The sequence below is a fragment of the Ptychodera flava genome (genome assembly GCF_041260155.1).
Source record: "Ptychodera flava strain L36383 chromosome 23 unlocalized genomic scaffold, AS_Pfla_20210202 Scaffold_23__1_contigs__length_28996876_pilon, whole genome shotgun sequence".
In the NCBI taxonomy this organism is placed as follows: Eukaryota; Metazoa; Hemichordata; class Enteropneusta; family Ptychoderidae; genus Ptychodera; species Ptychodera flava.
Window position 1 is genome coordinate 6,237,451 of NW_027248277.1, and position 23,169 is coordinate 6,260,619.

At 38.8% G+C, this 23,169-nt stretch overlaps 2 protein-coding genes across 3 annotated transcripts in view; one reads left to right on the forward strand and one right to left on the reverse strand.

Annotated features, from left to right (window-relative positions):
• LOC139124096 (E3 ubiquitin-protein ligase DCST1-like) overlaps positions 1 to 23,169 on the forward strand; it is a 46,521-nt gene that overhangs the window by 7,009 nt on the left and 16,343 nt on the right. The window lies entirely within an intron of this gene.
• LOC139124102 (origin recognition complex subunit 4-like) lies at positions 520 to 23,009 on the reverse strand. 2 transcript variants are annotated; one of them, XM_070690246.1, is made up of 5 exons: positions 22,696 to 23,006; positions 22,147 to 22,237; positions 20,703 to 20,864; positions 18,861 to 18,909; positions 520 to 742 (listed from the first exon to the last, which is right to left on the reverse strand). In XM_070690246.1, exons 2-5 carry the CDS (start codon positions 22,219 to 22,221, stop codon positions 732 to 734), a joined length of 297 nt encoding a protein of 98 aa, XP_070546347.1. In that variant the 5' UTR covers positions 22,222 to 22,237; positions 22,696 to 23,006; the 3' UTR covers positions 520 to 731. The 2 variants fall into 2 exon arrangements, with proteins under 2 accessions (XP_070546347.1, XP_070546346.1); XM_070690245.1 differs by lacking the exon at positions 520 to 742 and adding an exon at positions 4,503 to 4,587 and having other exon boundaries at positions 22,696 to 23,009.

Consider the following 23,169-nt stretch of genomic DNA (forward strand, 5'->3'; position numbering starts at 1 on the left):
CTGCAAAGAAACAAAATGAAGAGACAATGTCAAGCCTTCCTCACCATTTCAAGTCAAAGACTATCACCAAAAAGGATATGCCTGTACCACTATTTGTCATTCATTGAAACAGGAAAAAAAATCTGTTTTTTGAAAATTGCTAATTGTTTTGAAACACTTCAAGGGTTTGATAACAAAACCCACTGATGTCTTTTGAAAGTCATGTCTGCAGTGAGATTGTTCAGTTGTAACAGTGTGTGAAGGTCATGTCTGCAGTGAGATTGTTCAATTGTAACAGTGTGTATGTCATAATTATGATTTCCAAATTCTTCAGTGCAGCATTTTAACATTAACATGGTATACAGCTATCCTACTGGGATTCTTCTTAATGGGTTGACTCAGCAATATGAGTTGATTTTGTAGCAATTAACTGAAATTAAACATGATATGACCCTTTTCACTGATTGGTGTATGACATCACATGCCTCCATGATGTGACCCTCCTTTGTGATTGGCTCAAAATATCACATGACTTACCTCCTTTATCTAGCCCTTCTCTGTGATTGGTTCATGATATCACATGACTTACCTTCACATGTTGATTCCATTGCTGCATAAATTTTCTCTCTGGGAATGTTTTTGGAAGACTAAGAATTCCAACAGAGACTTCTTTGTACTCTTCAAATGTAAGTGAACTGAAGATGTGAATTTGTCGATGTGAGAAACGTGATTTCACCCTCTTCTCAAGTAACTCAATGACATCCTGTAAGAAATCAAGCCAAAGCACTTGGTTGTATTTTATCAGAAATAAATTGTAAGCAATAAATCAAATAATTAGGACACAAAAGTTCAGTTGTCAAATTCTGTAATGTGATTTATCCCCTGAAAGTCTGTCTAGCCTTGCTCTGCCTAGCAAAGGTTGATCAAGCCTTAACCCTTTTAAAACCATGGTTTGGCCTAAACTCATTGTTGACAATGGTGAGTGTGGACCTATCTATGAGGAATAAGGGGTGAACAACTTAAGTATTTTTATTGTTGAGTTTACTCTTGTTTTACTGCACATCAAAGCAAGACAGAGATAATTCTAATATGACGACGAGATCATTTTTGTGAATATGTATGACATCACAGAGTGAGAGATGTTGAATGTAATATAAGTGATATCATAGAATTATTGATCTGCAAGGCTATGCCAATTCTTCAAATTCAAGGTTATATATTCAACATTGTATTCATATGGCAAATACAATTGTATCAATAACTGTTTGTATACAACTTCCAACTATTCTCTGCTGTTATGACACCATTCTGACAAGCACTGCAACTTGTTTTATTGTTACTGATAAACCTTCAATACAAAACAACCGTGGAGTGACTTACCAGCCTATTAGTGAGTCAGATGACAGCAATGGTGTCTGAGCTGACTGGGAGATATCAAACTGTATCGCAGTGACTTACCAGTCTGTAAGTTAGTCCTATGACAGAATTACGTGTCTGAGCTGACTGGGAGATATCAAAATTTATCTGAGTGACATACCAGTCCACAAGTGAGTCTGATGACAGCAATTCGTGTCTGAGCTGACTGGGAGATATCAAAATTTATCGGCGTGACTTACCAGTCTACAAGTGTGTCCGATGACAGCAATGCTTACTGAGCTGACTGGGCAATATCAAACTTTATCTGAGTGATTTACCAGCCTACAAGTGACTCCATTCACAGTGATAAGTGTCTGAGCTGACTCGGCAATATCAAAATTTATCAGAGTGACTTACAAGCTTATAAGCGAGTTTGATAACAGCTATGGGTGTCTGAGCTGACTGGGTGATATCAAATTTATAGAAATGACTTACCAGTCTGTAAGTGAGTCCGATGACAGCTATGGGTGTCTGAGCTGACTGGGAGATATCAAAATTTATCGGAGTGATTTACCAGTCTACAAGTGAGTCCGATGAAGGCAATGCGTGTCTGAGCTGACTGGGCAATATCAAACTTTATCTGAGTGACTTACCAGCTTACAAGTGAGTCCATTCACAGCAATGGGTATCTGAGCTGACTGCGCGATATCAAACTTTATCAAAATGACTTACCAGTCTACAAGTGAGTCTGATGACAGCAATGGGTATCTGAGCTGACTGGGCGATATCAAACTTTATCAGAGTGACTTACCAGCCTACAAGTGAGTCCAATGACAGCAATGGGTGTCTGAGCTGACTGGGAGATATCAAACTATATCGTAGTGACTTACCAGTCTGTAAGTGTGTCCGATGACAGCAATGGGTATCTGAGCTGACTGGGCGATATCAAACTTTATTGAAACGATTTACCAGTCTACAATAAGTCTGATGACAGCAATGAGTGTCTGAGCCTACTTGGAGATTCAAACTGTATTGTAGTGACTTACCAGCCTATAAGTGAGTCTGAGCTGACTTGGCGATATCAAACTTTATAGGAATGACCTATCATTCTACGTGTGAGTCCTATGACAGCAATGGGTGTCTGAGCTGACTGGGTGATATCAAACTTTATTTGAGTGACTTACCAGCCTACAAGTGAGTCTGATGACAGCAATGGGTGTCTGAGCTGATCGACTTGGCGATATCAAACTTTATAGGAATGACCTATCATTCTACGTGTGAGTCCTATGACAGCAATGGGTGTCTGAGCTAACTGGATGACATCAAACTTTATTTGAGTGACTTACCAGTCTATAAGTGAGTCCACTGACAGCAACAGGTATCTGAGCTGAATGGGCGATATCAAACTTTATCAGAGTGACTTACTAGCCTACAAGTGAGTCTGATGACAGGAATGCGTGTCTGAGCTGACTGTTTTTTAAATTTTTTAATTATTTTATTGCAGTCTTCAAAAAGAAAGAAAATACATTATACTTCACCATTCACTGGATTACAAATGTATACCGTTCAATAAAAAAAGTTGAAAATTTGAAAAGTCTTAAGATTTTTCCAATACTTGTAACATGTCTCCCTACTTCTTAAGGTAGCGGTAAAGGCTATTTTTGCACCAATTCTTTTCTCAGAGTTAATGTCAAGTTTCAAGTGTTAGAATCAAGATATTTAGTTCAAATTTTCAGGATAACTCCCTTAGTTAATACTTTCTCCAAAGAATATAAAAATTGTATGTTTGTAGCCATGATTTTGAAATATGACACCAATCAATATTAAAATTTAATTTTTCATATTTTTTTACATCTTTGAATTTAATAATAAATTAATATTACCAAATTAGTTATAAATATGTTGACACTATTAATTGTAAGATTTGTACGGCAGGATTTGTAAATAAAATTTGTTTTATGATTTTACATGGGTTTACATATCAAAAAATTATTAAAAATTCTTTCAAATTTCAAAATGTGATTTTTCAAAAAGTACTTCAAATACAGGAAAATTGTGCCGTACAAATCTTATCTGTAACCTTGTTAATAGGCTGTAAAAATTCCATGTCCATATCTCATTTCAAAGGTTGGATTTAATTGGTATAAAATTATGTAGGAAAACTGTTATTCTGTCAAAATTGTTGAAAACAAGCCATATTTGCACCCCTCTTTTGAAGTCAAAGAGCAGTCTTTTTGGTTAATCTCACTTTTGACACATCTTTGACACTCAAAGAATCTAAAAATGCATTTATAACAGCAGTCACGCATTCTGAATGCAAGCACTGCCTTGTCAAACTTTCCTAAAAAACAGTAAAAAATGACTTTCCCTTTTCAAACATTTTTTTAAAAGCTAGGGGACCTCTACCATAGTTAATACACTAAGGACTCCCCAACTTCCTCTTATTTGGTCAGTTTTTCAGAAGTTTCAATGGGCTATAACTCTGCAATGCTTATGACCCCAAATGTCTAGTTTTTTTTATTCCACAGAGAATGTTGACTTCTTTCATGTTTTAATAGTTTTATTGAAGTTTATAACTGACGCTCTAGCCTTTACCGCTACCTTAACATGTTTGTCAAGTTTTCCCTTTTGAATAGCAATGTAACGTTCTGTTTTTGTATGTTGAAAATAAAGACTTGAAATTGACAAATGTTGGTGTGGTTTTTTCACATCTACTAATGTAAATATATCTTTTGGAAACTAATAAAACAAACTTTAACAGCTCTGGTAATGCAGGATCTACTAACAAAATGACTCTGGCTGACACAATATTCGACAGTGAAAATATATTCCCCAGGTTTGGAAAAGAGTAGACCAAAATTTCTTAGTTACCTCACACTCATAAAAAAAATGTATAACAGTTTCAATATCACTCCGACAAAGGTACAATTTGAGGTAGGTACTTTAGATGGAATTATTTTATGTAATCTTCTGTTTGTCATTAGAATGTTATGGGTCAATTTCCATTGCTAACATGGGGTGTCTGAGCTGACTGAGTGATATCAAACTTTATTTGAGTGACTTACCAGCCTACAAGTGAGTCCGATAACAGCAATGGGTGTCTGAGCTGACTGGGCCATATCAAACTTTATGGGAGTGACTTGCCTGCCTATAAGGTGAGTCGATGACAGCAATGGGTGTCTGAGCTGACTGGGAGATATCAAACAGATTGTACAACAATGTCTGGTTTATTATGTGCAAATGTCTTGTCACCTGCAACACAGAAAAATCATTCCTATTTGGTGAAAGTAGACATGACGTTGTTAAGATTACCAGCATTCATTGCCTCAGTGTTCCATCTGTGACCCATTTGATCACAAAATGATTTCAGTGGCAAAGATGGATCCCTGCATAGTGACAAGGATAATAATTTAGCAATTCTAATATGGTCAAATGTCTGTCACATTGACACTTGTAGATGTGTCTGTTTTTAGTCCCCACGGACACCGTCCGGTGGGACTTATAGTTTGGTCATGTCCGTCCGTGTGTGCGTGCGTCCGTCCTTCCCTGTGTCCGTCCGTTCACAGCAGATATCTCAGACATGCCCAGGTCAATTTCTTTCAAACTTTGCACAAGGATAGTACCCTACCCCATACAGATGCACGTCGATTTGTTTCACAATGCGATCAAATTTGGCCGTGTTAGAGGACTTTTTAGTTTTCACCTCCATAGACTCCCATGTATAAGGCAGTCTCCATAGACTCCCATGTATAAGGCAGTCCATAGACTCCATGTATAAGGCAGTCCATAGACTCCCATGTATAAGGCCAAGAAAAATAAAAATTTAGTTTCTCATCGTATTCCAGGGTTTTACATGACGCGCATTTCTGCGTCCTTTACGCATAAAACCGGACGCAGGACCCCTCAAAAACTAAACCACGCGTCCCTTGGGACGCAGCAATATCTGTTGCTGGTGTACACCTTGCGAAGCTGCTGAACACGTAAAACACATCCCAGTAAACCTTACCGACCCCGTACTTTAACCCTTAAAGTGCCGCGTCGGTTTATAAACCGACACGGCATTCTCGCTCTCAGCGCCACGTCGGTATATAAACCGACAGTGATTGCGTTCTATGCTTATGCCTAACTTAGCTATGCATTGCCGAACTCAGCCAGAAGGAGGTATTCCTGACCCTTTGAACCCAGTTTAGTACCATATAAGGACTAAAATAATGACATCATGCAGCCTAACGATCGAAAATTCCAGTAATTTATGCGAACTTTCTTCAAAAGAGGTCAGCGGTTTTCATGAATATTTAATCAGGTCTGCAGTTTCACCCGTACGCGGATACGGCCACAGTGCATTGAACGAAACACGTACGTACGTTTTGAAAGCTTTACCATGCCGTAGACACGGAAGACAACTATATTATGCCAAGCTACTGCCCTCTGGGTGATAGAAATGATAGATTTTACAGTTTTTTTGAGAATATTTTATGGAAAAATGACGCGATTTGGTGACCAAATCGATCGCGATAGTGAACTTCGAACGTATCGGCGGCCAAGATGGCGGCACTGTGTGATGCCTAACTCTCGACATGGAACCCGAGGTTAAGGTTTTCGAAGTCCAAAACATGCAAGATTGAGAAATTTGTAAGGATTCGGTTAAATTGAAGTGTATTTTGTGAATTTTCAAGCGTTTGACTGCCAAAAAGCCCCTTTAAACTGTTGATATTTGACCTCCGGCCGTCCTGAAGCGAGACGGCCATAACAGTCGACCCGGTTTGTAAATGAAATGTAGTTGTTCTGAACTGTTGACATTGCGAGACATTTCCTACGTGTTACGCATTTTTTTAACTGAAATAAACCGGACATGAAACTTTTTTCTCGATACTTAGTGGTTTCTTTCCATTTTGTGGCGGATTTTGTGGCGTGCTTGTCAAAAAATGTGATCAAACTTGGCGAACGGATTGACTAGTATGTATGGTAGTACGAGTCCGTGACTCGATAAGCCACAGATAGTTACACAGGCGTACGTGAATTAAACTAATGTAAGTTGGGTCAAACACCAAAATTAATCGATAAAAAGGTTAGTGAAATGTGTTTTTGTCTTCAACTCTTCATTATAGTTATACAGGCGGTTCAAACTATACAGAGTCAGTTGAATATGCCCTATAGTTGTGTGCATGTGTTGCACAATAGTTACCCCTCCATGTACAATATGGAACCTTGTTGTCTCTGTGTATGCAAATTAATACTAATTGAACACAGTGAAGACCATGGCATTGATGAACTATAAAACATTTTTGTGAAATAAATTGGGACCCCCATATTTTGATGTAGGACTCCCATTTTCTAACACCAGGAGTCCCAGGGACTCTCAAAAGTTAAAAGTGATGTAAAACCCTGGTATTCATATTGCAAAAAGGATGCAGTGACACAGTTTTTAGTCCCCATGGATGAAGTCCAGGGGGCTTATAGATTGGGTCATGTCTGTCGTGAGTCCATCGTGAGTCCATCCATTCACGCAGATATCTCAGATAGTTTGACAAAATGTCATGTGACCTTGGTGACCTTTGACCTCAAACCATAACTCAGTAACCACAAGTGCTACACCCTTCATATATGGTATGATGGGACAGCTTATGACGCCACATATTGTACCTCATTAATTATGTGCATATCTAATTTTGAGCAAGCCAATCGAGCTAGAGGTCTGATTTTTGGTATCTAGGGATAACTTAGCAATACAATTTTTTTGACAAAATGTCACGTGACCTCAGTGACCTTTGACCTCAAATATACATATTTGTCCATAACTCAGTAACCACAAGTGCTACACCTTCATGTATGGTATGATGGGACACTTTATGACGCCACATATTGTACCTATTATGTGCATATCTAATTTTGAGCAAACCAATAGAGCAAGAGGTCTGATTTTTGGTATATAGGGATAACTTAGCAAAACATTTTTTTTTGACAAAATGTCACGTGACCTCGGTGACCTTTGACCTCAAATATACATATTTGTCCATAACTCAGTAACCACAAGTGCTACAGCCTTCATGTATGGTATGATGGGACAGCTTATGACGCCACATATTACCTCATAATTATGCCATATCTAATTTTGAGCAAGCCAATTTAGCTAGAGGTCTGATTTTTGGTATCTAGGGATAACTTAGCAATACAATTTTTTTGACAAAATGTCACGTGACCTCGGTGACCTTTGACCTCAAATATACATATTTGTCCATAACTCAGTAACCACAAGTGCTACACCCTTCATGTATGGTATGATGGGACAGCTTATGACGCCACATATTACCTCATAATTATGCCATATCTAATTTTGAGCAAGCCAATTTAGCTAGAGGTCTGATTTTTGGTATCTAGGGATAACTTAGCAATACAATTTTTTGACAAAATGTCACGTGACCTCGGTGACCTTTGACCTCAATATATACATTTTGTCCATAACTCAGTAACCACAAGTGCTACACCCTTCATGTATGGTATGATGGGACACTTTATGACGCCACATATTGTACCTCATTAATTATGTATGATATCTAATTTTGAGCAAACCAATAGAGCTAGAGGTCTGATTTTTGGTATATAGGGATAACTTAGCAATACAATTTTTTTGACAAAATGTCATGTGACCTTGGTGACCTTTGACCTCAAATATACATATTTGTCCACAACTCAGTAACCACAAGTGCCAAACCTTTCATATATATGGTATGATGGGACACCTTATGACGCCACATATTGTACCTCATTAATTATGCACATATCTAATTTTGAGCGAGCCAATAGAGCTAGAGGTCTGATTTTTGGTATATAGGGATAACTTAGCAATACAATTTTTTTTCAACGTCACGTGACCTTGATGACCTTAGACCTTGATTATACATATATATGCATAACTCAGTAACCACAAGTTCTGTACGCTTCAATTTTGATAGGATATTAGACCTTAAAATTTCACATGTCGTACCTCATTTGTTATGCACATATGTTTTTCTTGGCTGGCCAACACAGCTAGAGGTCTGATCTTTTTTCCCGATTTAGAACCATAACTTAGAAATGCCTCTTGTTATAAATAGGAAAAACGACATAAACCTATGTGCCCATAGATATGAACTTATACACTCCAGTGATACTTCTTAATGACCACATTTCCCTGCCCCATCAAGACTAATACTCCTTTTACAAGTGGGGACTATGTCATTGTCAATGACTTGTTGAGTTGTGGCGTTGTACTCATGAATATTCATACCAAATGAACATATTTGGACACCACTGTTGATTGTCTCTGGCATCACAGCGAGACCTTATATATGGAATCCTATACTTGTGCCAGGCACAGTAATAAAGTAGAGTTTTAGTTCACCAGTCCATGGTCTAAGGGAGATTTGTATGCAAACGGGTCAGTCACAATCAGGGTGCGCTAGATGATTTTCATTTGTTATGGACATATATCTGCTATTCAGACTGATATTATATTGCTTATTTGTTTCTAATAAATAGTAATAGTTGTATCTAACTGGGGCACATAAAGAAATATTGCATATATTGTGCAGTTTTGGTTGTACATCCACAAAAATGCCTTTAAAACCTGTAAAAAGTAGCGTTATGCTGTTTCACTTCAAAATGTACTTAATTTCAAAATGTTTTTTGGAACACAGTGTTAAAATTGTGGAATTTTTAGCTTACATATGTTATTGCAGAATACCTAATCTTTCTTTCACAAGTTATTTCATGTGATTATGTGCATCGGAACAGAAACTGTGGTATTTTTACCAAAACTGTAACATCGTTATGTTTTTTGTGTTTTATGACCATAAGTACATATACCTTTAGTTTATATGTAGAAAAATGGGTAAAATATTGTAATATTGAATTTAATTCCAACCTCAACATCCATGGCAAGCATTTTATACACCAAAATTAAATAAAGTTGCATATTGTATTGTTTTGTGAATAAATGAAAATGGAGATCGTTGTGGTCGGAATTCTTGTAGCGTCCGTGACACACTCATATCTTAAGGACAACAGGAGTTATAAAAGATCTGATGTCACAGGCCTAAGTGTCAATAGGTGCCTACCTTAAATAAACAAATTATATAATTACTGTCCCTTGCATTAACTATTAATATTCCTAAAATATGGAAATGTAGCATCCGTGACGGTGTAGCGTCCGTGACGGTGTTTACTACATTATTAATAATTAATAACTATTTAAAACATTTTAAAGCAGTTAATCCACTGAAAATATAAATACTAGTGTGTATTGTGTGTACATACATGGAGTTGGGTTACAAAATGTCTTCAAGGCATAAAATTGTAAATTTGCACAAAATTGATTTTTTAAAAAGTAATAAAACACTCAAAAAGTTATGTTGAGCCTCAACTGTAACACTTAGATTGGTGTTTTTAAGAATGCAGTAATTATATTGAATATGTTATTAGAATTCTAGTGAAAAGAACAATGAATTCTGTGCTGTATATGCATTTATTATTGTGTATTCCATTTCAATTCATTATGTCACGGATGCTACAATAAAATGCAAACATTGTTTTTCAGATTATAAACTAATCTAAATGTGAAATAACCATCACATTTTATTGTTTTCTTATCACATTTTGAATTTTAAAAAATCAAGGGGGTAAGAAATGACATTTGTGTCAACTCTGTCTCCACCACTTTCACATATTATGAAGGCAGAGAGTACGAACGTAAAGTTGGCGTCATCCTCATCCTCATCCTCAGGTGACCTTTCTAGCTGACGCTAAAATGACGCTACTCAGCATCAGCTTCAGCGTCGTATCCAAAGATTGCGGAGGTTACGCTACCCGATGATGGATAAATGATAAAATTGCCCATATCTTAAGAAAATAACAACTCCATTCTTTCTCAACTTTCTTTTGAATTCTAAAACTGGTTCGCAGGTAATATTTTACCGTTAGAATATCTCATATGGACTAGTTTTTTGGAAATGTTCGTAATTTTCAGTCCATGGATCCGCGGATGTGTTTGTCGGTATCCTCTTAACTCTTGTGTTAAGATTTTCCAAAAATTGGTGCAAAAAAAGGTATACATGGTCCAAAATGTGTAAAAATCGCCACCATGAGAGGTGATGTGAAAGCCCTAATTATTCAAAGGACATATAAAACAATTAACTTGTATAAACGTTATGACTTGGGGCCTGAAAAGTCAATATATTAAACATAAAACCTTTGAACTTTAAGGAAATTAAGGGCTAAGAATGTTGCCTTATAACTACAACGTGAGAAACGGATATTGAGAGGAGAGGTAACTAAATATTATGAAATGCAAATCCCACATTTACAGTGATATGAAACTTGGAGCATATTTTTAAAGTCGTTTTTACACTTATCATTCCATCAGATGCATTCGGGAATAATCAGATCTGACGCCGGTGGAGCTGACACTGTAGCGTCATCCTCATCCTCATTTTCGCGTGACCTCTGAGGCTGAGGATGAGGATGAGTATGACGCCAACTTTATGCTCGTCAGAGAGTACAGATATATTATAGAACAGAGGTCAAAGGTTGGCAGACTACGTCTCTGATCTCCAGCCTCACCTAGGTGTGTGTGCGCGCCCCATCCTGACAGGTGTTAGAACAGCTGCAAGCCATTTGGATTTCTGGGGTGGTGTGTCAAATACATTGTAGCAAATTTTATTGTGGGACCACAGGTCAAAGTTTAACAACCTGTCTCTCTAGCCTGATCTAGGTGTCTAGTTTTATCTTGGTTTTACACTTAAAGGCGCAAGCATGTTAACTTCTGTGTTTTTTGACATATTGAAAGTTTATTACTGGTATAGACATTTTTCACATACTCCAACTGATTTTTGCAGTAGTTGCTATAGCTTTCTTGTTCAATTTAAAGAAATTGTCAATGTTTTGACACAATTTTCACAATTTAAATGTTTGATAGAGAAAGGTTTTGGAGAAAAGAGAAAGAAAAAACCAGATTGTTGATTGCTTTTTATATTTCAAATTGACCTAACTTTCAAGTTTGATTTTGGTAGCGTCCGTGACAAAATTACATGTCATACTAAACAGAAAATAATTTAGAAAGAAGTTCATTTTAATTACACTGAATGGTATTAATATTGTTGCTATAGCATGGTTAATTCATGACAATAAAACTTTTAAATACAGCATACCAGCGGAAGGACATAGAGAAGTTGAAAGTCCTATTAAAAAATATGATCAATATTGTTGTATTTCTCACTAAACTTGAGGTTGTGTTTATTCATGGAAAAATACCGTAATAACTCCATCAGTTCGACCGGGAAAAAATAATTACGATTTATGAAAAGACGAACTGATGGGCTACAAAAAATAATATCAATACTCAGCCGGTCGAATGTCTAGAATATATTTTCGACGGTCACAACTTTCCATAAGTTTACATGTAGAACTGTAGGCACCTTCAGCTGGTCGTGTAGGAGGCATGTATGATCAAATTTAACAGTTTGACCCGAGAAAGAATGAGTCTCTAATACCTTAGAAGCTCGGATCTGCAGCTTTGATCTTCAAAAATACAAAACGGCGACGGAAAAATTGATTCATATGCACAGCACGCCGCGACGACATGGACATGGACATGGACGCCGCCATATTTACTTGGATGTTGATACCATAGAGGGCGCTAGACAATAAAGACTATTTAGTACGCTCAACAACGGTACCATGTCATTTTATATTTCAGGTGAAGACGGCGAAAGAAGATACTAATAAAAACAATTTACAAAATATTGAAAACATGTAATCGGCTTTTGGTTTCCTTACTTTTTTATACTTGTGTTGAATGAATGAATGGATGATTTGAATGGAAAATTGTGTACAGACTGAATGTTTCCCTGTTCAGAATTATTACATTCATTTTTCACAATGAAAATATTACGGTTTCCGTATACATTTGTCATGACGATTATTTCTGATGCCAGTTTAGCAAAATTTTCAGCATTGCTAAATTTTGTTCCACTCGTCCAAAGTTCCCCTGACATTAAATGCACCAAGCCAGAATTTTGTTTTGTTCAATGTCCCTTAAATTTAAATGCCGTACTGTCGAGCAGCACTTCATTTTTAGACGCTTAAGTTTTCTTTCAATTTCTTGTTTGCAGAATTTTGTAGATGTTATGCCAGTAGCACTAAATTCAGAATACGTTTATTACAATTTTATGTATGAACCACAATTTTTTGCAACCGCCCCTCAAAAGAGAGAGAGAGGAGTAAATAAAAAAAAGCGGAGGTTCTGAGAGAGAGAGAGAGAGAGAGAGAGAGAGTAAAATATAAAAAAAAAGAAAAATAAAAAATAAAAAGTTGGCATTGTTTTATTTAGGTATACTCTTTCTGGAGGATGTGGTGGCCCTGAAAAGGGCCGTTTATGGTTTGGGTTTGTTGTCGCTCAGACATACTGATCTGAGGCTTTTAGCTGTACTGGTTTAGACAGCCAACTCATCTGCGGTGAAGCCTTCAAACCATGGTTCTTCATCATCGTCTTCGTCGGTGAACACGTCCACCAACATGTCCGCCAAGACTTGCTCGTTGTGGGTCAGGTTAACTTCGCTGCCGTCTAGAGCGTTGCTGATCCCGCAAACCTTGAACGACTTCGCTACCATTACCGGCTTCGATCTAAGCTGCTGCCAAGCGCTGGTCACCCAGTCTACGATGGTTTGGCGATCGGCGGTGGTGAGGCGGCTTTCGGTGTCTTCGTTGTCGAGGGCTTTCTGTGCTGCTTCTTGGATGTACGTTGTCCACGAGCGCCGGAGTTCCGCCTTGAACGGCTTGTTCAAGACGACATCAAGGGGCTGGAGCTTCGATGTGCACCCACCAGGTATCACCGCCATCACCGAGTTTGCTCGACGGATTTTGGACTTGATGGCATCGGTTTTATGGGCTCGGAAGGAATCTAGAACCAACATCGAGTATCGACGCTCGGTGTATGGTATCCAGATTTCTTCAACCCACCTCGCCATCAAGTCCTCGTCCATCCAGCCCTTCGGCTGAACAGCGATGACAAACCCTGGTGGATGCCGCAGCTTCAGCTCCCGCTTCCCCTTGAAGATGACCATCGGTGGAAGAACATCGCCGTTTGCTGCTACCGCCAGTACCACGGTGAGGTGTCGTTTCTCGGCGCCGGTCGTTCTCACTCTGACGGTCTTCGTGCCACGCTTCTCGACTGTCTTGTTGGGTACCAGATCGAAGTAGACCGGCGTCTCATCCATGTTACCGATGACATCGAAGTCGTCTGCGAGTCGCTGCGTACGGACGTAATCGTGGAAGCTGGTGATGTGCTGCTGAAGGTTGGCCGGGAGCTTTTGCGATACCGATGTCTTGCTGCGTAGTACAAGTTCATGCCGCCTCATGAACTTTTGACACCACCCTCTGGACGCTTTGAAGTCGCGGTTCTCTGGCTTTACCACTTGAAGTGCGTGAGTGCAGATGGCATCGATGGTGACGGGATCTGAAGATCGCGCTGCTGTAGAATCCACTGGAGAATGGCTTCATCGGTCTCGACGGAATATGACATCTGTCGGCCACCACCAACCAGACGACCACCTCGAGTGAATTGGTCGTGTTTGAAGTCGTACTTCTTCCATGTTTTCAGTGTGGAGAGTGGGATGTTGAATAGCCTGGCGGTGGCATTCAAACCGTTCTCTTTGGCCTGGTCAAGAATTTCTCGGCGCTGTTTCGGGGTGTACGACTTGTACAAACCCCGTTTCTTGACTGGTGATGGTGTCGATGCGATGAGTTCGGTGACGATGGGCAGCGGTGCAGTGACGACGGGTGATGATGGTACGGTGACGACGGGTGGTGATGGTACGACGGCGGCGGGTGGTGGTTGGACGGTAGGCGGTTGGACGGTGGCAACGGTTGTTGGTGGTGGAACGGTATCAGCGCGAGTTGGAGATGCAGAATCGATACGTGGTATCTTTCTGGGACGTCCAACTGGTCGCTTCTCTTTCCTCTTGATCGTGACGGAGTGCGGAACATCGATGGCGGTAACGCAGGAGTCTCGGCAGTAGCCTTGGCGAAGTAGGAGTCGATGCGATTCATGGTGATGCTCTTCGTTAGGATAGCGAATTGCGAGTGAAGTTGCATTCATTTCAGAGACGTTTTTATACACTTTTTCGTTTTGATATACCCGCTTTACGCTTTGTTCGTATTGGTAATTTACCGCCTCCTTTTGTAAAATGATAGAAATCACACTTCATGTCTTTCATTTATGTCGCCTCATTTACACCATTGTGAAAACAATAGAAGTGAGCATTATATTTACTGAGAGTATAGAGGACGGAGACCTTTGATTTGCTTCGTAGGTGTGGATACAAAACAATGAAAGTGATAAGTTGATATGGTAAATTGTCAATTGTTCCTCTCAGTTGTATCATCAGGCAAATTATTTTCTTTGTCGGTTGATAAACCCTACCACCCACAAAATCAGTTGATTGAATACATGGCAAACAACAATAAACCGGTGAAAGTATAGTGGTTAGAATGAATAGATTTGCCGATAAATTTTTCGACAAGTCCGCCTAGATTTCAGACAGAAAATTCGCTCTGTACGTCCACATCCAAGAAAATTTGTCAGAATTACGTTTGTCTGTGTGCAAACACTGATAATCCAGTTGGTATGGACATACATACTCTCTGAGTTTCGCTGGGATTTTCAAACTGCGTCAGGCATTAAATGTTATTTTATCTGCATAAAATGTATTAAAATGCGTACAACTACATGTAAGTACAGTAAAGCAGTAACGCGATATCGACAACCGGTTCAAAAGTCAGGCAATGAGGTCAAAATGTTGCAACAGCATGAACATTTTTTAAAGCAGAAAAAAATGCGTACTGAAGTACGGTGAAGTACGCTGGATTTTGCCGACTCCCCTGCCTCCGTGTTTGAGAAAATAGAATATAATAATAATCTTCGAAGTTTATGTGTTTACAGTATATGTTTACTAAAAATGGGCAGATCGTCCATGTAGCCGACACGAACACGAAGTGTGTGTTACCGGCTACCAAAAACTATGAAAAATAGTAAAGAATGAGCTACAAAATCACTATCAGTTTTAAGTTGCAGGTAGAATAAGTCTGTGCCTTTGTAAAAAATACTAAAAAATAGTAGAAAGTGAAGAACCAGCTGAAAGTTAGTTTAGGAGACCTTGACCGCATATCATTTGCATCTCATTGTCGGCTACATGGACTGTGTGCCAAAATATGTCTAGCAACTACGACTTCAACCTGGCAAATTGTCCGATCCGTTTATGGAATGTTATTTTAGCTTTAATCCCGCTAACGGTCACACGTAATAATATGAATATATAAATATGGCTAATTCTTCAAACTTCAGGGCAGAAACTGCCCGTTCTGTATTTCATCGACAAATTAAGTCAGTTCAGATTTTTAAAATTAAAAGATGCTGAAAAAAGTTGAGTACCGGTGAATACAGAAAGAGATTTCTCTGGCTGCTCTGATTGGCTAATACACAATTATACAATGCCCTGGTATTTCACACGTTGCCCCTGGTGACTTGTAGGCGGCGAAACGAAGACAGAGGGACAGAGGCATGCGCACAGAAAGTCGGTCACACTTTACGAGATCAAAGGTTAGACAAGTCACGAGCTAATGGGCGCTGTCACTAAAATGTATTAAAAACGCTGGGATTTTCAAACTGCGTCAGGCATTAAATGTTATTTTTATCTGCATAAAATGTATTAAAATGCGTACAACTACATGTAAGTAAAGCAGTAACGCGATATCGACAACCGGTTCAAAAGTCAGGCAATGAGGTCAAAATGTTGCAACAGCATGATCATTTTTTAAAGCAGAAAAAAATGCGTACTGAAGTACGGTGAAGTACGCTGGATTTTGCCGACTCCCCTGCCTCCGTGTTTGAGGAATAGAATATAATAATAATCTTCGAAGTTTATGTGTTTACAGTATATGTTTACTAAAATATGTCTTGCAACTACGACTTCAACCTGGCAAATTGTCCGATCCGTTTATGGAATGTTTATTTTAGCTTTAATCCCGCTAACGGTCACACGTATTAATATGAATATATAAATATGGCTAATTCTTCAAACTTCAGGCAGAAACTGCCCGTTCTGTATTTCATCGACAAATTAAGTCAGTTCAGATTTTTAAAATTAAAAGATGCTGAAAAAAGTTGAGTACCGGTGAATACAGAAAGAGATTTCTCTGGCTGCTCTGATTGGCTAATACACAATTATACAATGCCCTGGTATTTCACACGTTGCCCCTGGTGACTTGTAGGCGGCGAAGACAGAGGGACAGAGGCATGCGCACAGAAAGTCGGTCACACTTTACGAGATCAAAGGTTAGACAAGTCACGAGCTAATGGGCGCTGTCATGTCACTAAAACGAAAACACAAAGATGTGTTAGCAGCTCGGCGTCAAATGATAGATCTGAAACAGACTCTTCAAACTCAATCTGATTGGTGATTGGCTAAAAATTCTTTAAAATGGTGCAATTTACTGGTCTAAATCATTCCTCGATCAATTCCATCATGAAGAAGGTCATCATTCGCGGTGTGCTGGCTGTTGGCATGACTCACTACGGCAATGGTAGGTCATTAGCCGTAGGCGAGTACCATGTATTGCGTAGAGACACGAGTAATCCCCATGACAGAAATGCGGTTGCTGTCCTGTACAAAGGTGAGAAAGCAGCCAGTTTGAAGAGAGATGCCGCCCGATACTTTGCTAGAATCATGGACTTACGGCTTGCCGTCAAAGGCAAATACGTAACTAAGCCGAAGTGTCGTCCGTATTTCCATTCACGAAGAATTGGTATGGTTCAAGACTGCAACATAGGCTTCTATATCAATGACAAGGCAGAAGAACTCACCCGTAGCATATTGGAGAAATCGTCGTTTGATTTCTTCATAGCACCAGTGTAATATCGCATAGCTAGTTTCTAGCACATACCAAACGGCCCTTTTCAGGGCCAACACATATTCCAAAAAGAGAACTACCGCTACAACACAAGAGCATGATCACACTCGCTGTTGAACTTTAATAAACCCCATTTTTTTAACGTTTACCCCTCTCTCCCTTTTCTGCCCGCTCAAATGCGATGAAAGGGCGAAACATACAACTTCAACATGAGCCCCAGTACAAACAATGTTGCAATATTTGTTACGCACACCCGCCTGCATTTATTTTTAGTCTGGCCCAGTTTGAACAATGTCACGTCACGATCATCCGTTTTTCACAATAAGCAACCGAAAAAAATGAAACTGAAACGGTGAAACTCTCGATCGCCGTTGGTCATGAAACTTTGGTGTGTAGGAAAATTAAATATACAAGTATCCGATGTCAATGGATGATCTGGGTGTTTGTTTACGCAACATTGAATTTACGCATTTGACCCCAGTGACCCTTGGACGATCAGTCACACACGGAAAACGGAAAACGTCACTGTACAGCAGTTGCGTTCAGTTTTGAAATTGACGGCCTGAAGTTGCATATATCTTCTATTTTCACAGTGCTATAAAAAGTACTTGCAAAAACAAAAGCATGGGTGAAAGAGTCCTTACTCATCTTCGTACTGCCTTTCCAAAAGTTGGCCCAAAAGTTACAGAAATGGCTGAGATACCCCGCAAGGTGACCTTGAATGATATACTTACTCGATTACCGCCGTCTAGTCATAACATCTTCATGTACTGCAGCCCTCTTCGAACCAAACATTTTTTTATTTCTTTTTATTCTTTATTCATATTTAGAAAAGTCTTTATTAAACGTAAGCACATAATAAAAGACAGGTAAAGAAAAGACAAGAAAACAGCGTGCACAAGTCCTCCACGTACTGCAACTATAGCAACCGGCGTAATTGGCAACAGTGTTGTCGCTGATATTGATTTATTTGCAACAATATTATTTCGATTGTAGCAATATAAAGTTGACTTTGATAAAATGTATCCGTGCTGACACACTTGCGGTCGAATTACAGAGGAAAAACAAATTATGCGGTTTCTCATTGGTCGATTTACTGGAGGTCGTAAAATAATTAATTATCCTCCAAAAAGGGGGCGGTCGAACAATGGAGCAGTCGAACTAATGGAGTGATTACGGTAAGTAAATCATACTAAGTATAGCTTATTTTAATGCCAATATGCATCTTTTATATTGTAATAACATAAGAAAGCATTAACAAATCATTGTTTAAAATTTTATTATGACATTTGTGTTTCATGTACAACATTTCTGTAGCGTCCGTGACACTGTGTCAACCATATAAAACAACGTGCACTGTGGTAAAACTAATGACGTTTGCTTCACCAAATTTTAGGAAGATATGCCCCATACCATAACCTTTCAACATATTATTTAACTGGACAGTTATCATGAACTTGAAATTTTGACCTAAGTGACACACTCTAGCGCACCCTGATTGTGACTGACCCGATGAGTAAACACAGTACTCAACTGAAGGAGAGGTGATTATCAGAAATCAAAAAGAGACAACAACTACTTACCACTTTTCAATGCCTCCAGAAGAAATGCCCGTGTTTCTGCAAATGAACCCTGTGAAATGGAAATCAAAGATTTCAGAAATGATGGACGTCATGTCTAGGGAAGAGGGGGTTGGGGTTGAAACCATGTACAGTGAAAGACTCTGTACTGAGGTTAGACAAGCTATCATCAAATACTGTTACTGTTGGAAGATGCAACATTATCACATTGCCTCTGATCGTTTCTTTTCTGCATCATGTTGTCCAACACTATGCTACTGTCAACAAAAACATAAGTACCACCATACGTATACAGGTACCATCCTACATGTAAGATGGTACCACTGTACTTGTATACCCTAACCACGTACTGTACATGTACGGTGGTACCACTGCACATGTACACCAACTGCCATACATGTACAGTGGAACCATCACAGATGTACCGATACACCAGTACCACCATACACATGTACAGGTATCACTGCACATATACACCAGTACCTTCATACCAGTACATATATACTGGCACCACTGCACATGTAGACCAGTACCACCATACCAGTACATACGTATATACTGGTACCACTGCAAACGCACACCAGTACAACCATACACATATACTGGTACCACTGCACATGTACACCAGTACAATACACATATACTGGTACCACTGCACATGTACACCAGTACCACCATACACATATACTGGTACCACTGCACATGTACACCAGTACCACCATACACATATACTGGTACCACTGCACATGTACACCAGTACAACCATACACATATAACGGGTACCACTGCACATGTACACAAGTACCATTATACATATATACAGATACAGTACCATCATACATTGATGGTGGTAAAACAACACATGCAAAATGGTACCACCATACATGTACAGTAGTACCACCGCACATATACACCAGTACCACCATAAATATATGCTGGTACCATCACACATGTACGCAAGAACAACCATACATACAGAGCTTACAGGCAAGACTTGCCACTTCAATGCCTGGTATACTTTTTTTTACACACACTAAAGGTAATGGTGTGTGTGAACTTTAACCTGTTCACCCCCAATTCCCTGTATACAGGTCCACACTTACCATTGATAACAATGGGTTTGGACCAAACCATGGTGGTGAAAGGGTTAATTAAGATGTGTGTGAGTAAATAGCCATCTGGTCGTAAAGACATTAATTTGCACCCCAGACTGGTGATAGTAATCTGTCTCAAGGCTTACATGTCAGATATATTTCGGGTGTCCGTTTTCTGTTGTTTATTCTGTACAAACAATCCAGTCATTAGGTTCCTTCCTGTTAATGATATGAAAACGTTTAGTGTGTGTAAAAAAACATGCATACCAGGCATCGAAGTGGCAAGGCTTGCCTGTAAGCCCTGTATACACTGATACCACTGCACATGTAAAGTGGTACTACTATACATGTATACCCAACCTGATATATATGTACCGTATGGTGGCATCATTGTACATGTACCCGGTAAACCAATACCACCATACATGAATACCAGTACCACCATACATATATACTGTAACTGATACCACAGCACATGTACATTGGTACCACAAAACAAATATACCAGCAACTCTTTTTCAAAATGACCTCATCAACATAGATTAAATGTACCGGTACAGCATAGATATAATGTAACACTGTGAATATGTTGAAACTTTGAAATATTTTTCTGTACATTGTACACATTCAATACACCAAATGGAACATAAAGGCACATTCTACCTTAAAGTAGGGCAAAACAATTTGTACCAGTAATTTTTGTCTGTTACCTACATTTGTGTATGGTAACATCAGAAATGCTATCACTTACAAAGACTTTATCTCCAAGAGTATTTTCCAGTTGTAGCTGTCTTGTAATTTCCTTGAGAGCAATCCTATCATCTGTCTGAAGTAAACCATTCAAGTTGACTTGTAATAAATTCTCCTTGGCTATTTTGTCTGATTTCACTTCATCCAGTACACTCTGTAACAGCTACAAGCAAATCAAATCCATATCATTCACTAGATTTCTGCAAGTGTACTCTTTACACCCCTACATTACATTATATGGACTGAACCATGATGTTACAAACAAAAGGATGAAACCATTGCGTGATGAATTTTGGGATAAAGTTTGTAAACTGAAATAATGGTGTTTACTTTGTCTTAGAGGCCCCTATGACCAAAATTGTTGATCAATATCAAATAAGAAATTCACTGTTCATCAAAAACAGTTTGTGTTAAAGATAAAATAAATAACTAAATAAAATAAATAAGTTTCAAGGGAATGGATTAAATTTCTCAACTTTGATGTTTGATAATTTTTGTTTAATAATGCCAAAATGATTCCAGGTCAGTGACATGAAATCATGCTGGAACAAGTGCGCCCTCTACGACAAGCTATTTCTGTTCTGAGTAAAGTGCCTCTGTCAACAAAGCCTGTATACTGTAATATTGCATAAATTATTCGCTGGGATTTAATTTCATTTATAAAATCAATTTTTCAAGAATATTCCAGTAAAGATTATTAAACATCGAAATTGAGAAATTTAATGCATTCACACTAGTGTTCATATATTGTCAAAGCAATAATCTTTTTACGTTCACAATTCTGGAATAAACCCTTTAGTTTACTGTTTACAGTTGGATAAACATACAGACCACTGGGAAGACAGAATCAAATTCATTGTTTATAAAGTGTGACCGCTAAACTGGATGTACTAGAGAACTCACTTTGTTATTATTCTGGCTGATGAATTTGACATTTTACATGGAAAATAGCTGAAATGTTTGATAATACTATCACACCTGAATTTCTTGTTTGCTAACAAATATTTTCTTGCTTGTCCCTACAGTATGGTGTTTTTTGTTTGGGTGGTATGAAGAAGGTAAATGTTACCAGAATAACCCCTAGTCATTTTATCTTTTATTTGAATCGTAAACAGTTTAAAATGCCTGGGTTCCCTGATCAACTGTATTGTAAAAAAACTTACAAAAAATAAGGTCTAATTTGCTTCACCTATTATATTCCCCCTTAAATTGGAACCAAATCCCCACTCCCCCCCCCAAAAAAAATGCTTTCTAGCAGAGGGCATAATTCCCCCCTTGTGAGAGAAACGTGGCAAAAACAATGATGGAGAACCATAAAATGTCAAAAACAGTCTAAATATCAAGTGAAATATGCCTGATTCATGGGAAGGGAGTATTTTGTCCAACTTTGTCTAGCAATACTGTCCCTTGTCTATTAAAGGTAAAAGAAAATATTCAATTTTTACCATTGTTTTACCACTGCCTCTGGGACCAATCACTAAAGCAGAGTTGCTTTCCCCCATGGAAACACATCTTCTCATAAGATCTAGAAGATGTCTAGAATGAAACACAACCAATTCGTATCATAAAGGTACAGTGTTGAGTACGATCTAAACACATGTACTGTGATTTTTCAAGTATTGCAGAGCAGTAAGGATGATACACACTGTTGGAAAACTGAAATGATTTTATTAATGTTTAGTCACGCCTGAAAAGCATGTGTAGATGTTGTGCACCTCCGTGGCCAACATCTTTCCCCAGCGATTTTGAACGGTCGACCCCACCACAGTCGCCTGTGAACCGATACACGACGGCCGCTGTGTGGTGAGCATAATGCACCACACCGTACCCACAAGGCGGCGGTCGTGTTTGGTTCACAAACGACTGTGGTCCCCACCACCCTAGATCGCTCGGGTACGTTTATTGGCTACGGAACTGCTGCCAGCAGTGGCCTGTGGTCGTATTGAGAATATAGTCAAAACGGCAGTGCATCGAAGCAACAACAAAATACGAACCTCCTCTGGCTGTCAAGGCCATACACTTTCGTTTGAACAGACTTCTGAGAAAGTCTCTCTCTCAAAATCCACTGGACTTCACGAAGACACTCATCTTCGGGCTTCAGCAAGTTTGACGATGGACTTCCTACGAAACATGACGAACTTTCCAGACGATTGGCAAAGTTGAACACTTTTAGCACGAAGGGGCTTTCGTGAAATAAGTACCATGTGTCCAGAAGTCCTTCGGCAATCTAACGTGTGGATAAGAATGGTTCAATAGCCACCTGAACACTTCAAACGCCTTTCGCTGTTTTAGTATGTTCAAGCAGGCCGCCATTGTAATTGTGTACATGTGTTTTGAAGTTATTCCTAGTCTCGAATTCGTTCATAAAAAAATTAGCAAACTATTTTAAAAACGTTGTGCAAAAACTAAAAAAAAATAATCTAAAATATTTAGAATTTGAAATTGTAATCAACGTCATCAATGATTTC

Bases quoted from the DNA above. Each gene is read 5' to 3' on its own strand.
- LOC139124102 (XM_070690245.1), bottom strand. From the start codon at position 22,221: ATGAGAAGATGTGTTTCCATGGGGGAAAGCAACTCTGCTTTAGTGATT. The intron at 20,865-22,146 runs GTAAAAATTGAA...ATTTGCTTGTAG, and splicing joins GAGGCAGTGGTAAAACAATG to CTGTTACAGAGTGTACTGGA. The intron at 18,910-20,702 runs GTAAGTGATAGC...TCCATTTCACAG, and splicing joins CTCTTGGAGATAAAGTCTTT to GGTTCATTTGCAGAAACACG.